Source organism: Rhinolophus sinicus, chromosome 15, assembly GCF_057876585.1.
Source record: "Rhinolophus sinicus isolate RSI-liver-muscle chromosome 15, RSI-T2T, whole genome shotgun sequence".
Lineage (NCBI taxonomy): Eukaryota > Metazoa > Chordata > Mammalia > Chiroptera > Rhinolophidae > Rhinolophus > Rhinolophus sinicus.
Window position 1 is genome coordinate 3,602,599 of NC_142515.1, and position 16,356 is coordinate 3,618,954.

At 49.3% G+C, this 16,356-nt stretch overlaps 1 protein-coding gene across 2 annotated transcripts in view; it reads right to left on the reverse strand.

Moving 5' to 3' along the window:
- Positions 1–2,684: 2,684 nt before the first annotated feature.
- PTPRE (protein tyrosine phosphatase receptor type E) overlaps positions 2,685–16,356 on the reverse strand; it is a 134,806-nt gene continuing 121,134 nt past the window's right edge. For both annotated transcript variants that reach the window (XM_019728245.3, XM_019728248.3), the window contains 9 exons: positions 14,549–14,684; positions 14,128–14,277; positions 13,712–13,805; positions 12,557–12,633; positions 11,617–11,751; positions 10,246–10,371; positions 9,174–9,340; positions 8,039–8,174; positions 2,685–5,548 (listed from right to left, as the gene is read on the reverse strand). In XM_019728245.3, coding sequence (XP_019583804.2) covers positions 5,474–5,548; positions 8,039–8,174; positions 9,174–9,340; positions 10,246–10,371; positions 11,617–11,751; positions 12,557–12,633; positions 13,712–13,805; positions 14,128–14,277; positions 14,549–14,684 — 1,096 coding nt within the window. In that variant the 3' untranslated portion in view covers positions 2,685–5,473. The remainder of the gene's footprint in view (positions 5,549–8,038; positions 8,175–9,173; positions 9,341–10,245; positions 10,372–11,616; positions 11,752–12,556; positions 12,634–13,711; positions 13,806–14,127; positions 14,278–14,548; positions 14,685–16,356) is intronic.

Genomic DNA, 16,356 nt, shown 5'->3' on the forward strand with positions numbered 1-16,356 from the left:
GGCCGTTTCTGACAGTGGCAGAGCACAGGGGCCTTCGCCCGAAATGCCCATCTTACTTGCCAGCCAGTCCCTCCTACGTCTTGCTTCCGTTTCAGACATAGCTGCTGGGCATGTCCACTTTTATGGTCCACTGTCCTTTTGTCCCTGTGTTTTCTAAGTCAGAAAATCGCACCCCTTCCATCCAGTCCCATGTGGAATCCTGCCCATTCACCTGCCTTGCCAGGTTAAGGTGAGGATGGAAGACAAGAAAGGGTGGCTGTCCCCTAGACAGTGAGCTTCAGAGACAGGCGGTGCTCGCGTGTCTGGTGTGGAGCCGGGTTCACAGAAAAATAAACATTTGCTGAATGAAAGTACGAATCTCGGCGTGTCTGAATCAATGGTAGTTGCTTTTGGTATTTTGGCTGCCACAGTGAAGTTCTGTACAGTGTTGCCTAAGATTCTGTCCATTAAAGAACGTCCAGCCTAAGAATAAGTCTTATAAGAGTTTATCTGAGCCAAACTGACAATGGCTGGGAAGCAAACTCTCAATGAATTAAGAGAATGCTCAGGAGAATGGCAGTTTTGCAGCTTATTTTATACATTAGAATCAAAGGAGGAGACGAGGGTTACATGAAATCCATGGGTAGTAGATGAAAGGGGTGGGAGAAAGCAAGCGGGAAAATCTCTGGAATTGGATAAGACACAAAATGAGACACCGACTTCTTTTGCATCGGTGGGTACAGTACAGTTAATTATAATTTATATTTCATAGAGATGGTATTCCGGAACAAGATAACGAGGGTTCTACGGTTTCTGCTCTGGTGGGAGGTTGTGTCCTGAGGGGTCTGGAAAAGATTACTCTGACATTTCAAAGGTATGTCATCTCAGATGCCAAAAGACTATAGGCCGACCTTTGTCCAGGAAGCTACAGGCCTGGGCTGTGACTACCTGCCATGACCCGCTTTTACTTCGGAATTTTTATATTCAGACCATCCTATGTGGTTACTATCGGTCTGAGTTTGTAAGGCCCACCATGCAGGCCTCCCCTGAGCTTGTCAGGTTTAGTTTGTGACCCCTTTTTCATCCATAATCCTAAGGAAAAGTGACAGGTTGAGGGAAGGCTTTAGGATGGAGATGGGTGCCACAGGGCAGGTGACAGTAGAGCTGGGTCAGGAAGAGGGTGGGATACTGGTGAACGGAAGGGGGAGTATAGGAAATGCAGCCTCATCAGAAAAGATACTTTATTTGAAGGTGTAAGTCATAAGGTGTCATTCAGGTAGGCAAAATTCAAGAAAATGAAAATAGGATTTTTCTATAATTAAGTTGTTCTGCCGACACTTCCGATTTAGTAGTAATTAGGGACCACGCATATAGAAAAATTTCAATTAGCCGTATGCCTGGGGAATGGAATATACTAGTTAATTCAAAAACCCTTTAGGGTTCAATTCCAACCAAAAATATCGCTGAACTACATCAGTATATTTGCTCACCTTTGTGAGTACAGTACTTCAACAGTATAATAAGGTGGTTTTCATTGTCCAGGGTTTGTAGGTGCTGGCTTAGAGGACCTCATTCAAGAGCTGCACAAGTGTTTAAATAAAACAGCCACAGGATACAGCCTTCATTTAGCATTTTCTGGGGGGAAGCGTCAGACAAATTTTAACCATTCAACCAGACTAATGTGTTCGAGAACGGGCCGCAGGAGATACCTACTTGCTGTGTGGTCTGGTAACGTCTCTGAGTCTCAGATTCCAAGTGAGTAACAGCCGTGCTGGAACGCTCTTGGTAAATGGAACTCTGTTCCGCCTCCAAGCTTCTGATCCGGCTGCCACAACCTCCATGACTTTCTTCATTTAAATTCTGTACCAGCCCACTGGGGCCTGCCTTAGGCAAGGCTCACCCCCAACACAAACACTTGCACACATTCACGGGGGGGGGGGGGGGGGGGGACTGTTACACCTACAGCATAGGTGAGGTGCCACTTATCTAAGGGACTTGCAGACCCATGACGAAAAGCCAACAACTAAAGGGCCCACAAAAGCAAACTGCATTTCACTGCAGGTCATTTTGTTGTGTTTTTTTTTGGAGAGGGGGATGAAAGGTTTTCAAATCATCCCTTTTTAACATATATAACGAGGCTCATCCAATTCATTAAATAAATACAAGTAATAAGATGAGTTTGCTTAAATCCCACACTAGGGCCAGAATACCAGGAAGAGGAAGCCGGTGCGAGGGGTAGGGAAGGCAGAAAGTACAGAGCTAGAGTGGGGGACACCAGAGCCGTACGCAGGTGCCACGGGCCGCCTCAGGCTGTTGGTTTAGGAGGAAAAGCAACATTACAAGGACTCCCTGGTTCCACCTGAATGTGGGCTTGAAGCTGATGGTTCTTGTCCTTGGAGATTCTCAGCAACTCCGGCTCACAGCTTCCGTGTCTGCTGGGGACTCCAGCCTAAGGGCGGCTCCCAGAAGCTGCTTAGCTTCCTGCACCCTCAGGCCTGCGAAGTCCCGTGAATGCCGGGCCAGCCCACTGTGCCCACCCACACTGGAGGGTCTGTCTCTCTGCCAGATCTGAACTAAATTTTAGAAGTCCTAAAATGACCTGTCTGTACAAATCAGTGTTTATCTCCTAATGAACATCTTGTCTAAAAGACCTTAAGGAACAGGAACAAATAAAATGAGATTTCACTGAAGAGAGAGACGCAAGCTGGGAGTCAAGTAAAGATTTATCCTTGCATCAGAAAGTTAGATCTTGCAATCTGCATATACAAAGCATTCAGCAGCGTTCACTGGCATTATAATCAGAGCAAGATCAAATTACAAATGTAATAAAAGAAAATAACGATAGTTGAAACTGGAATACATACATGTATTAGAAAGATTGCACATAAATTAAACAGGACTTAGTGAAACCAAAGTATCAGTCATTTAAAAAAATAACATGGGCATGTCTCAAGTGCAGAAACAGAGGTGTCAGGCTCATTTTTAAAAAGTTTTCAAAAACATAAAAATACCTTTTAAAACACGGGTATGCATTCTTCACTCGAATAGCGCATGGAAAGAGAGTTAAGTGGGTCACACAGTGACCGAGAAAGCACGTAGATCAGAGTGGCAGACTTCTGATCACTATTTGGCATTTGAATGCAACTGCATGCAACAAAAACACGAAAGGAAGAATGACGGTGTCAGCAGACGCTGTCTGGGTATGTACAATGGACTGACCCAAAGGAGAGATCAACGGTCCAGGTTGCACCCACAGGAGAGTGAGTACCCGGAGAGCACACCTGTTGGAACCGGGGGGTGGGGTTAGGAGGGGCCTTGGCAGAGGCCATCAGGCTGCAAACAGGGCCACCAGGAAAGGCAAGCGCTGTCCTCGCCTGTGGAGGGGAACCTGTGTCCAGGGACAGTGGCTTCTGCTTTGTTTCTGGAACTGGAAGGGCCAAACTGGAAGGTGCCAGGACACCTTCAGAGGACACAGGATGGGGGATGGCCAAGGGGACAAAGGAACACACCAATAGGGCACTTTCTCCAGAGCACTCTGAGACGGCTGCCTCATCTCCACACACGAGATGCCAGTTGAAGGGCCTGAGGATTCTGATTAAGGCTCTTAAATTTGGACCCAAATCCATTCCCCTTAACTTGGACCCCTCAAATAAATGACGAATTGCTTTCATTACAACCAGCCAGCCATTGCTGGGGTTGGCGCTAAACAAAAGCTCTGTTCTCTCTCTTCTCCTTTAGTCAAAGAAAGGCTTTGGGCTTGGGATTTTAACAATGAAAGCAGATGGGGCCAACTGGCAGGTCTTGCAAAGCTCCCCCCATTTTCCTCTTCTACCCAAGTGTGTACTCATTGTGCTAAGGAGAGAGGGACACTTTCAGCAGCGTGTACCCCAGGGCCGCAGCTGGCATGGATGGCTCAGTCACAGAGTTGTGCTTTTGTCCTTCCAGCAGGGCACCTCCTCTGGCCCTTGGGTGGGGCGCAGGGGTGCGGTAGAAGCTTGGTTACCTGTGAGCCTTTCATCAGAGCCAGCCTAACCCTGGGGGTACATCTGTGCTCACTGGCAATGAACTCAGGAGAAACAGTGTAATAAGAGGGTGCAATCAGTTACCAGTGGAAATGTCAAATAAGGCCTTACTATCTCTTAACAAGCAAAAACTGTACCAAAAAGCCCGTAGAAAATGCTTTCAGTGTCAGATCAGACATCTTCTTTTTTATATTGTGCTCATCGGCTAGGTACCTAATGGACTAAATTCAACTGTTACTAAATTAAACTTTTCTACCTTCAACCCTCCCCACCATTTTTTTACCCTATAAGCCAATCTTATCTGGATCATAATTACCCAGTGTCAAAGGTCTCAGTAGTATTACCATTCAAAAATAAGTTAGCCTTTAGATTAAGGAATTCTTTCTTTTTTAAAAATTAAATATTGAGGAGTGGGACTTTTAAAAAACTATAAATCTAGATTTTAAGATTTCTTTTCTTACAAACAATCTTAGCTTTTACAAGAGATTTTTAAATACCCAAATGCTTCTCAGAAAGGTGAAAACCTTTGCCTGTGGCTGTCCTGCTGTTTCCACCAGGCGTGTGCTCCTTGCTTCTGTGGGGCTGGTTTTTGGCGTTATCTGAACGTTTACAAGGGGCGAGGTCTGGGTTGAGCCTCTAGCATAGCTCCGCCCAGCAGGGCAGCGCGGCTGCTGTGGGCCAATGGGAGGGGAGACTGAGAAATGCAGGCGGTTTGATTCTCAGCGCGTTTTACCGGAGCCAGTGCCCAGGGAGTGCAGCTCCCACAGGGGCTTGTGCTGTCCCCAAGGCCTTGGGCGATCCAGACCACCGGCCTTTACATCTCCTCTCATCTAGCCAAGATGGCAGGAACAACACCTTGAATAAATGCATTTTTAAGTCTCACTATATAGTCACCAACTACTCTAATGTGTTCTGGACCTGGATTCAAGTTGCAAAGTCCTCTTTGATCTTTAAAATGTAAAGATAAACCATGTGGGTCGAGACTGAGAACGTTACATAATCCCCATTTATATTGTATCTTCAGCAATTGTGTGCCTTTAAAACACTACCGGGGCTCAGGGCTGTAAAGTCACGGCTGTAAAGGAAATTTTCAGCTGATTTCTGAGTCCTCGACTGTTTTCCATTGAACGTTTACTATTTTGCATAAGCACATTTGGCATATTAAGATTTATAACATTTAGAGGTGCTGAATGTGTGAAATTCAATGATATGAATCTAATGAAAAATTAAAATATTTACTGATATTAGCAGAAATATATGTTATGGGATATTATTTGACCTTAATACATAATCCCAGTTTTTAAAAGGGGTATTTAAGATGTAACAACTTTACAGCAGGTGGCGTTTAAAGCATAACAAAATATATACAAAGAAATTAGGAAGGATATTAACGTCGACTGTGAAATAAATTAACATGATTTTTACAAAATATACTGACCATTAAATTAAAAAATATTTTAAGGCAGAAATTTTCATTTGAAATTAGCATAATCAGAAAATATATCAATAAAATCTTGTACCACTTTGTAGCAGAATTCATACTGTTCCTGAAAAAGAAAACCAAGAATACATTAAAATGATGTTTTAAAAAATGTTTGAATAATTTCATTAGGAAAAACATTCCAAAAAAAGACATAAAAAAATCTGACTATTTACTAAAACACTGTACACCCTCATGCATGTAAACTCCTGTTACATAACTTAGTTTTTAGGCATATGATATGAAAATTTCCAGTAAAGCTGTTTTCACACACAGAACATGTCAATGTTTAGTTTCATCTTGTCTTAGTGTATTTTAAAACAGTCTGAGTCTTTAGATTTCATATTTAAATTGGAAAACGATTTTTGAACTGAAAAAAATCAGAGTACTTAACATTACAGGTAATGTTACATAATAACATTTTCATTATGATAAACTTGGAGACTCTGGAGGCAGATAAGCTGGGTCTGAATCTCATTCTGACACTTAGGGTCTTGGGCAGGTGACACCCATCCCATGTGGGGCTGACGGCAGAATGTTCCTCAGGGACAGAGCAGACACAAGGATATGGTGAGGACGAAATGAGGAAGGGGCGCGTGGAGCACTTGGCGGCACAGCCCCCTACCGCACACAGTGAGACAGTGGTTATTATGAAACGGAGACCCTGGCCTTCATTTGTTGACACTCGCCACTCGTTCTGCGCTAGGCATTAGGCTAAGGTGCTCGCTTTTAAAGTCAGGTTCCAAATGTCGTCGGACTATGTCACCAGACCAGAGAACACAGAACTGAGCCAGGAGACACCTGTGGGCAGCCGTCCAGTGAGGGGACCAGCAGAAGCCAGTCAGAAAGAGCAGATGGGAGACAGAAGGGCACTGGGAGCTCGGTGCTCCTGAAGCTACACGCCGAGAGCACCCCTAACAACCAAGGAGGCGCTTGTATTCAGAGGAGAGACGCTCTTTGCTGCTGCGGTTCAGGGAGCTGCCTGGCCCAGGTGCTGGGGTATGGGGGGTTCCTGACATGGTCAAAGCCAATTCGCACAGCCTGTCTAAAGCAGGTGCCATCACCCCACAGGTAAGGAGCTGAAGTCCAGAAAGAGGAAGGAGCTCGTCCAAGTTCAGAGCCATGAGGGGGTCCAACCATGACGCTGGGATGACAGCCCAAAGCAAGCATCAGAGGACCCCACGGCTTATCTTTCATACTTAACCGCTGGCCAGGCCGCACTAGATGTAGTGGCTCTGCCTGGGGGAGGCCTGTAGTGGACTTAGACACAGTCAGGAAAGAAACTGAAAAGAGTCTGGCTCATAATTAAAAACTGATTTTCGTCTCAAGGGGGATTGCATTTTATATTAATTATTATTATTGTGATCTAGACAAATCTTCCCCATCTTCCGTGGAATGGTCTGCCTGGTGTGCCCCTAGGAGGCAGCAGCTATCAGGAGGCAGACTAAGCACAAAGATGAATTAGGGACCCTCTCTAGCACCTACCAGAGCCCCCGCAGGAAGGAGAGGCGCATGCGTACGGGGACAGGGGCTCTGTGGAGAGTGGAACAGTCCTGGGCACAATTTCCTCCTATTCTTTCCCACTCAGCTCTCCAGGTTACCTTCACAGTCACAGCCTGAGGAGGGGGTGTGGGGTGAGGGGGAGCCAGCAGGCACCCAGTTTCCTTCTAACCAGGTGACTCTCAAGCCTGTGTTCACTTTGGGACCCCCCAGGGGGCTTTACATATGCTGATGCCTGGCCCTGCCTCCAGAGATTGCTTAATTGGTTGGAGGGGCAGCTTGGCCAACTGGGGGGGACACCTTGCTGATTCTGGCCGCTGTGCTTCCCCCATGATGAGAAGGTGGTGGAAGGGCCTTCCTTCTACACCTCTATGCCTGAGTCAGAATCCTGTTAGCGGGGAGGGTGAGAGGGATGGCGTGGGGTGGGGGGCAAGTGAAGGCAGGAAACCTTGGGGGAAAGGAGGAATTATACGTCTTTACAATTACACTTGCTGGTGTACAACTGTCAAGTTTGGGGAGGCGGCGTCTCTTCTGAAAACCAGAAAGTGTGTGTTTTCACCACGGAAAGAAAGAGAACGTGAGGGCTGACTGTGCATCATGTGAATTCTTCATCTGTCCCCCGCTCCCCGCCCCTGACAGTATCTGGAGGTTGAGTGAGAGCCAGAAAGTAAAAACAGTCCAAAAGGAATAGGGTGAGAAAATTATGAGTCCCAGGATTGTGAACGTCAGTGGTGCTTTTGAACTTGATAACAGCACCTTTTCATGTATGTCGGAATCTGGTAAAATAGTTCACTTTGGCATATTGTCAGTGTCTGTCCAAGGGCTCTTAGTAATTGAAAGTCACAGCTGAGCCCCTCCTCCTGCGTCCTGGCCAGGGGACAGACCCCAGCCAGACTCAAGGAAGGAAGGGCGTCTGTAAAGCTTTACTGTGAAAAATTCCAGTTAGCTCTTTTCCTTGGGGATTTATGTCCCTCCCTCCCCATATACCTCTAATAAAACAGACATCAAATGCAACATGAAATAATTCTCGACTCATCCTCATCAGTCAGTTTCTTACCACGGTTTGCACCATGTGTGGCCTCTGAAGTCGTAAACTCTTCACAGCTTGGAACACGTCTAAAAGCCCTTCGGCTTTGACTCGTTCCAGAATGTTGCTGAGTGCTATGAAGGTACCTGTGCGGCCTGCTCCAGCGCTGTGGAGAAAAGGGGGCTTAGAGAAGCAACTGGCTGGCGGGGATGGAATCAGGCGCCTGCACCAACCCCGCACACTGCCCTGAAGCACCCCATGCTGGTGGTCGGAGCTGGGATTCTTAACCATCATTTACACGTTTACACGTAGCTTAGCTTTTGACCAAGAGGCTGCAACATAAAGCTCCTAAAACACTCGCCGGTCACTGCAGACAGGTATCTCCTGAGTGGGATCAGGACCCACTGGAACCATTTTCCATCTTCCTGGTGTACCCCGGTTCTCAGAGCGCGGGCCCCCCTGGCTAGCAGCACCGCCATTGCCTGGGGAGCTGTTAGAAATGCAAACCCTCCCGGCTCAGGTCTAACCAGAGGCAAGGTTGACTCCAAGGCCGCCGCCCCTGCAGACCCCGTCCCCGCGTCTCCCCTGCGGACCTCTTCACCTGTGTATCTTTGGTGCCCAACTCGTTCTAAACTCAGGCTGGGTTTTTGGAGGCAGAACACAAAGGAACTAAGTTCTAAGTGACACCTACACGGTCACCAGGGACTGAAAAACCGAGGCGTCTGCTCCCCCTGCTGGCCAGGCCAGAAGTGCGCCCAGGCGACTCCCAGGCGCGGAGCCCTCCCACGGTGCTGACGTCAGCAGCACTAACTCATTTCCTCAGGCCCAGCACAGAGGTCGGGAGAGGAGGGACTTCAGGCAGAGCCAGAACAATCTTTCAAAACGAACACAAGTACCTTGAAGTTCAGAAGTGGGTTTGTACGAGCCAAGAATGGTGATTCTTTTTTTTTTTTATGACTTAAAAAGCACAAGGAAACGCGTGTGTGAATCACTTCCTAACTCTTGCCACCAAAATGCATTTTGCACGTATGATAAGATGGCATTTATGCATTTATGTAAAGTTGCGTACGTATGTGTGTAAGAGCAGGTCCAAGCCAGGACCTTCTGCTGCCGGGAGCAGCCATGTGGGCGGGTATGCGTGGGCCCGCCTGCAGGGGGCGCTCACCTGCAGTGCACGGTGATGGGGTGATTGCCTGTCTGCTGTTGCTGCTTCTGCACGGCCGCGATGAGGTCGATCATGCCTTTGCCCTCCGCCGGGGTCCCGACCTCCGGCCAGCCGTGGAAGTGGAACTGGCGCACCACGCGGGTCTGCTCCTCCTGGTGGGCCAGGGGCTGCGGGGGCAGGGCAGGGTGTCTCAGTGCTGCCGGGTCCCACCCCCTGTCCTCCCAGAAACCGGCCCCAAGGACACCTGCCCTCCTGGAGACTCAGGACAAGGTTTGGAGCTCCCTGGGGCCTTCGGCCATTGGCAAAGCCCCCACCTAGCTGGCCTGAGGGGCCTGGTCAGGCTGTCTGGGAGCTGTGGTCACACCAAAGGAGAGGCGGGCAGTGTTTCCTTCTGGAGCTCCCACCAGACCCCACCAGACCCCTAGCAGCTTTACTTGAGAGAACAGGACCACCTCTTTCTTAAAAAGTCGGTACCTCACATGTCCCTTCAAAGCTCGAGATGAGCAGTTTTGAGTCTAGTGGCCTTGGGTCATTCTGCGACTGGAGTGGAGGAGACGACATCTTTGGGAAAGCGGGGTTTCTGCTGTGCTGACCGAGCTCAGAACCAAGTCCCATGGACGAGTCACCTTACCCGTGACTGACCCACAGAGTTCCCATGCTTTGCCAGGGAGCAGAGCCCAGGACCAGTGGGGACCAGGGACTGCTGGGGCATCTGAAAGCGCACCCGGCTGAGAGCCTCTGTGGCTTCACCCATCCCCTCTGTGCCTCCTGCCCCAGCTACCCTCATTTCTCCTGAGTGGGGAGTGGGCGGAAGTGGCCTCTTGGCATTGGCCGCTCTGCCCCCCTATACTTGTCCGCCAGCAGGAGACAGCTGTGCCCTTGGAGGTCCGAATTTTACAGGAGGTCGGCCCCTTGATAACATGGCTCCCTGTTCGCCACACTGATCACTGATGCTAACGTGGGGCTCGGGGAAGGGCCGGAGGGGCAGGATCTCCTGGTGGGAGGACGAGCTGGACCCGAGGGGCAGCTGCGCGTGCTCTGTCCACAGTGTAAAGCGCTACGGCCACAATACCTGATTGGAAGTGACCAGGAAGTCTCGTATACTGATGGCCTCAGAAAGGGTATCGCTCTTTATTTCAATCGTTATGTCTCCATGAGTCACCGAGCCCTCCGTTGGCCAATACTGGTAGCATTTATCCTGGGGGGATAAAATAAAATTTTAAGTCTTGTAATAAATAATTTGCTGCCAGCAGTTGAAACTATATGACGCAGAATTGCTCTCAAACCATTTAATGTATTTCATCTGACCAAGAAAATAACATGAATACAAATATGAATGCCCAGTAATGCTTGCTGACCAAGCAAACAGAATAGAGAGTCCAGAAACAGGTGTGTGTATTTGGAAATTTGATATAGGACAGAAGTGACCTGACAGAAAGGAGAGATTATTCAATACGTGGAGCTGGAAAAATTGGTTTTCTATGTTGAAAAAATGAAACTGGGCCCCTAGCTCACACCCTACCATGGCTGATATGAATGAAGACCTTATTCACGTTACAGTATGGTTGAACCTTGAAAACATTATGCTAAGCAGAAGAACTCAATCTAAAAGACGTACCGTACTGTGTGATTCCATTTATATGAAACGTCCAGAACAGGCAAATCTATAGGGTCAGAAAGTAGTTCATGGTTGCAGGGGCTCGGGGGAGGGAAGAATGGGGAGTGATTGTTCTTGATTTGGGGTTTCTTTTTGGGATGATGAAAATGATCTGGAATTAGCAGTGACGTTGCATAATTCTGTGAATATACTAAAGACCACTGAATTGCATCATTTAAAAAGATGAATTGTACGGTATGTGAATGATGTCTTAATAAAGCAGACATCAAAGCAAAGCAATCAAAGCACAAACTCAGGGTCATGGCTACATCTTGAGGGAGCACCTACACAGATATACATTATTGACAGAAGTTTGGTTTTTCAGTTGGATGGAGGGCTCACGAGTACTTATTACGTTATTAAATAAATATAATACGAGAAGGCCATGGGAAGGTCGCTGGGAAAAAAGAGGAATGTTTAACTCATCCAGTTCGACCAGGACAATACCAGTGAGTTACACACATCAACGCCTCTGTGTTTACGTCTTGGGAAAAGTGAATCAATGTCTTTTTCTTCAGTAGGTTGTGATCGAATTTGTATTTGTGGCAAACACAAAATGATGGAATCTGAAGGAGGTTCAATAAAATGTGGGCTAAGAATAAGAAAGGGTGAAACGAAGCCTTTTGCATCCCAACCCATCTCAGCTCAGTGCTGGGGCTGGATCTCAGCTCAGTGGTCAGTGCTGACAGCAGGCGAGACATGGCCGTGAGCTGCTACGGCCACATCAGGTCGGCTGGACCTCGGCGCGCCCACCACCCCTGGTGCCTGGCTGGGCCGCGCCCTCACCTGCTCTCTCTCCTGAACCTCCGTCAGCATCACGATCGTGTGGCACTTCCACTCCCAGACCATTCTCCAGAAGTCCTCCACTGTGTGTGCCAGGGGCCCCTGCGTGGCGATGAAATAGTCCTTCTGCCGGTAGCCCTTCAAACGGGGAGCAGAGGTTAGAGGCTGACTTGCTCCCTAGCTCCACTATGGGACACCGGGAAGCTGAGGACAGCTGGGGCCTGACGAGGGAAAACGTTCCCCAGGTGTTTTCCCCACATCTACCAGACGCCCACTTTGTCTGAAAGCTAGACATCTCACCTTGAGGTCACTTCAATGGGGATTATGAACCACCACTCACTTGCAGCCACCTGGGAACACACCTGGCAGCTTTGGTTCTAACATGTCTCTGTGTATTACAGCTCAGTTAACAACGTGGTGCTGCAAAGAACCCTCGGCGTAGTCAGAGGAAGGGGGTTCAAATCCCAGTTCCTCCACTAGGGCCCAGGTGCCCTTTGGCACAGTTTCCTCATCTGCAAACAGCAATTCTAACACACTCAGCTGTAATATTCACTCCGGCCCATTCTTCAGCTAACTGAAGACAGCCTACAGACTGTACACTCTGAACACAAAATTATATTGTCCTACGGGAATGTGTTACAAACACCACGAGAGAGAAAGCGAATGGAAGCACCGATACGTAACTGGTGCTAAACAGATGTAAAAAAAAACCACTGGAAGTTAAAAGCAGAAAGAAAAAACAGGCAAATTACTTGGCAGTATGTCTCTCTCCTATTTCTAAAGTTCATTATTCTTTTTTTTTTTAAAGCAAATAATTCTGCTAATGAAATGGTTTGGGTTTCTGGAGGCATATCGACCGTTTCTGATTGTGAAAGCGAATCAGGAGTCTGTGATGAAGGACACAGCTGTCCTCACAAAGCACCACCCTGCCAGGCCCACTCACATCGATAAAGGAGGCGTTGATGTAGTCTGTGTATTCTTGCCCCCTTTTCATGGAAAGGATCACGCGATTGAAGTCATCTGCAAAGCAATATGGTCCTTTAGTTAGTGCAAATGCCATCCTGCCTCCAGACTTCCATTTGCTGCTACTAACTTCCAAAACAGAAAACTTACTAATAAAATCACTAAGTGAGGTCAACCCCTTGGAAGGTTTACTCCATCAAAGAGGTAAATTAACATGGCCCCGAGAAGTTGTGTGTTGTCAGGAAAACTCTGACAATAATCCAGTTGTCATTTCCATTTGTCATGAATTGGAGTAAGTCTTACCAAAATGTAAGCGTTACAAATACTATATTTCAGGAGTAAAAGTTATGAGGCCCCCAGGCTGGCAGCCCAGAGTAGCCAGCCAGGGGACATCCTGGCCACAAAGAGCCAGGGTCTGAGGCTGAGGAAGTCTTTGCACAGACAGTCCCCACACACTTTCTATGCACAGTGTGGCCTCCAAAGCAAGTCTCTGCATGTGCTGCTGTCACGGCCTGTCAGTCCTTCGAGATGTCTGGAATGAGACACTCCGTCTCCTCCTCAAGGTGGGCCCTCCCCTCCATGGTTCTTCTGATCATGGGGGACTCCATTCCTTTGTCTTTCTTTCCCACTGGGTGAGTCCCCCAAGCCCCCAATTCTCACTGCAGGCGGGCACCCACTCCTCCCAGGCTCTGCCCGGCCGGGTGGCCCTCCCCTACCCGAGACCTGGCAGGCCTGCTCAGTTCTTGCCCACCCCAAGGCCTTTCCCTGGAAGGTCTCAGCTAAGTTCCTTCAGGCCCTGCTGCCTGGCCCCGGCCGCAACCGCACCTCTGTGTGAGGGGGTACGCAGGCTTAGGGGAGGACTGAATGAAATTTGGAATCCGAAGGCCCGAGTCATGCCTGAAGCAACTCTCCCTGCTCCCAGGAAGTCCCCCCTCCACCTCTGAGTCTGTCACAAGCTGCCCGCCTGACACACATGGGACCGTCTGGGTCACTCATTGCTTCATAGATGGGCGTTCTCTGCAGTGCTTGGCAGAGCCCCCAGGCGCCCTGAGCCCAGAGGGTGCCCTGCTGGTTCACAGAGGTGGGAGGCCCGTGAACAATCAGGGACCCCGCCCGCCCCGCGGGGCCGCCTTACACGGGATGATCTGAATGACCCTGGCCTTCTTCATGTTCGCCGGCAAGTTGCCCGTCCTCATGTTCTCCTTCATGATCCGGACATTCGTCAGTTTCTGCAGCCAAGGACACAGCCACGCAGTGAGAGCGCTGACGCCCGAGCAAGTCCCTCAGCCTCCTCCCACTACTGCCCACTAACGGCAGCATCTGCCGCCCTCTCCAGACAGTTCCTGGATCTTGGGAAGTAAAATGTATGCAGGACACATCCCCCCAGGGCTGCAGCTGAGCTCTGAAAGCCCCGGTTATTCCTCCCTCACCCTCACGAGTTAAGGAAGGGACAGCTGCCCTGCTTTTTCTGGGTCAGTGAAGAGGGGAGGCAATGGAAAGCAGGTCCATTTCCAGGTCACTTGTCTACCTTCAAAGGCAGTGGACACTCACCCTGAACTCCCGCTCCAGCCCGATCTTGTCCAGGTGGGTGGTGGTGCTCTGCAGCGTCTGCAGGTGCTTTTCCAGGGAGCACACGTCCAGCTCGGTGTCCCCGTAGAGGTAGAACTCCAGTAAGGCTTGGTAAATGAATGTGTACTGCATCTGTGGAGCACAGGGGAACCCGCACCCTCCAGTGAGCCCTGCAGCTTCTGGCCGCTCAGGGCTCAGCACGTCCCAGGTGGTGCTGGTGGGGGGCGGGTGCGCCTCCTCTTTTTGTTTGGGGGCAAAATTCAGATTCATGGCTATTTACAGTGACCGTACATGGCCTTGAGTAAAGATCACACAACAGCTGGCATCAGGGAGGACATTCTTCCCCAGGCTCCGTCCTGCACTCACCAGGACGAGGGTGGGGACCAGGGGAGGCGGTACTCACATCTGTCTGAACCATCTGAGGACGCTGACCGCGGATTCTTGACACGAACTCGAAGACGTCCACCTTCTGCTCCGCGTGCATCATATCCATCATGGCATCGATGACGATGAAGGTGCCCGTCCGGCCCACGCCCGCACTGCAGGGACAGAAAGATGTCACGTCGTGAGTCACTTTCCCCCAAAGCAAAAGATATGCCTGCACACGAGGACAGAGGGACACGCCCACCCTTAATTGGGAGACTGACACCTCATCGCTTGAAGCAACCTTTGAAATTTGGGGGGGGGGGGGGTTAATAAAGAGCAAATGTACGGTGAGGCCACCAGAGGGTGCTGCAATCTTAGTAACATGATCAAGTTGTTCCTTTAACTAGTAGAAACTTTGTTAAAGCCATAGCAAAACAAGTTCCTCACAAGCTCAACATGAAACAAAAAGTAACAAATGAACTACTAAAACAAACCAAAACAAACTCATAGATACAGATAACAGAATGGTGGCTGCCGGAGGGGAAGGGGGATGGGGGAGGATGACGTCCGTAAAGGGAGTCAAATACAGTGACAGAAGGAAACCAGACTTCGGGTGGGAGCAGGCAATAGAGTACACAGACGGCGGATTATAATCTTGTGCACCTGAGAATTATATGTTATTAACCAATGTCACCCCAATAAATTTAATTTTAAAAAGGAGTTGTAGTGAGCCTTGTAAAGTTGTACGGATGTTTCCTTTATTACCAAATGTTGTCTTCTCATTAGCACTTGTGTAATTGGATTTTTAAAAATCTGTCACACTAGATAATGGCTTTTCCAGGTTCTTCATAAGAAAAGAGGCCCCATAGGCTGGGTCTGCTGGCCCTTGAGTCAAGGTCATGCCAATGGGAGGTACCAGGCCACTCCCTCTGGCATCCTACCCTCACCCCTGGGCTGACACTGGCTGGTCATTAGCTTAGGGTGTCTGCTGAGAGGTCTCCCTTGGGAAGCTGCCCTGAATTGATTCCTGGGTTTGGGTTTCCTTCCCTCCCAACATCGTCCCTGCCCCCCCCCCCCAGTCCCCCCAGACTCCCCATCTTGATCTCGTCTGGATCTCCACCAGGTGGTGCCGACTGTCCATATTTCCCTCCCTGACACCCAGGACTCAGCAGGCATGCAGATGCACTCAGCAAACATTCCTTGAACCAGTGAAGCCCCAACGGCCCAGCCTCTATGTGTGGGGTGGGCTAGAACTGCCCGTGGCTGAGCTGGGCTTCCTCCCTCAGCCCCTGCTGCATGGACATCTTGTAACAGAGGAAGGAACGTGATCTTTTAAACAAAAGGCTCACAACGTAATGAATGAGTCCCCCACTACAGCTCTTTCCATAGTCTCCCAAGTGGTGCTGGGACAGTGGAGACCCCCTTGGATGGACGCCCCCTCTGCTCTGCTCTCATGGGGAGAGCACGTGAAATACGGGAGGCCCTCTAAGGACTCTTAGTTCTTTACTAAATAAGAGAAAATCCTCAGGCGCAGAGCCAGGTAAAGATGCTCTAACCACCAGGTGTGTGAAGGAGGCCAGAAATGACTGGAAGGTTGTGAGGGCCATGGGGTGTTTACCGGACCCTCTGTTCTTGCCCAGGGTGCACGTGGGAGGTGTAAGAGGAGGCCACTTGGCAGCCGGGAAGGAGACCCTGTTGGTTCCCCCATGAAAAGTCCAAGCTCAGGTGGTCTTTCCCTGCGGGCCTTTTAAAACCCACTTTTCCACAACCTAAGGAATGATCACAGCAGCAGCTGCCACTTACATGGGTGCAAAGCCACCCCAGATGCCCGACCCACACACCCCC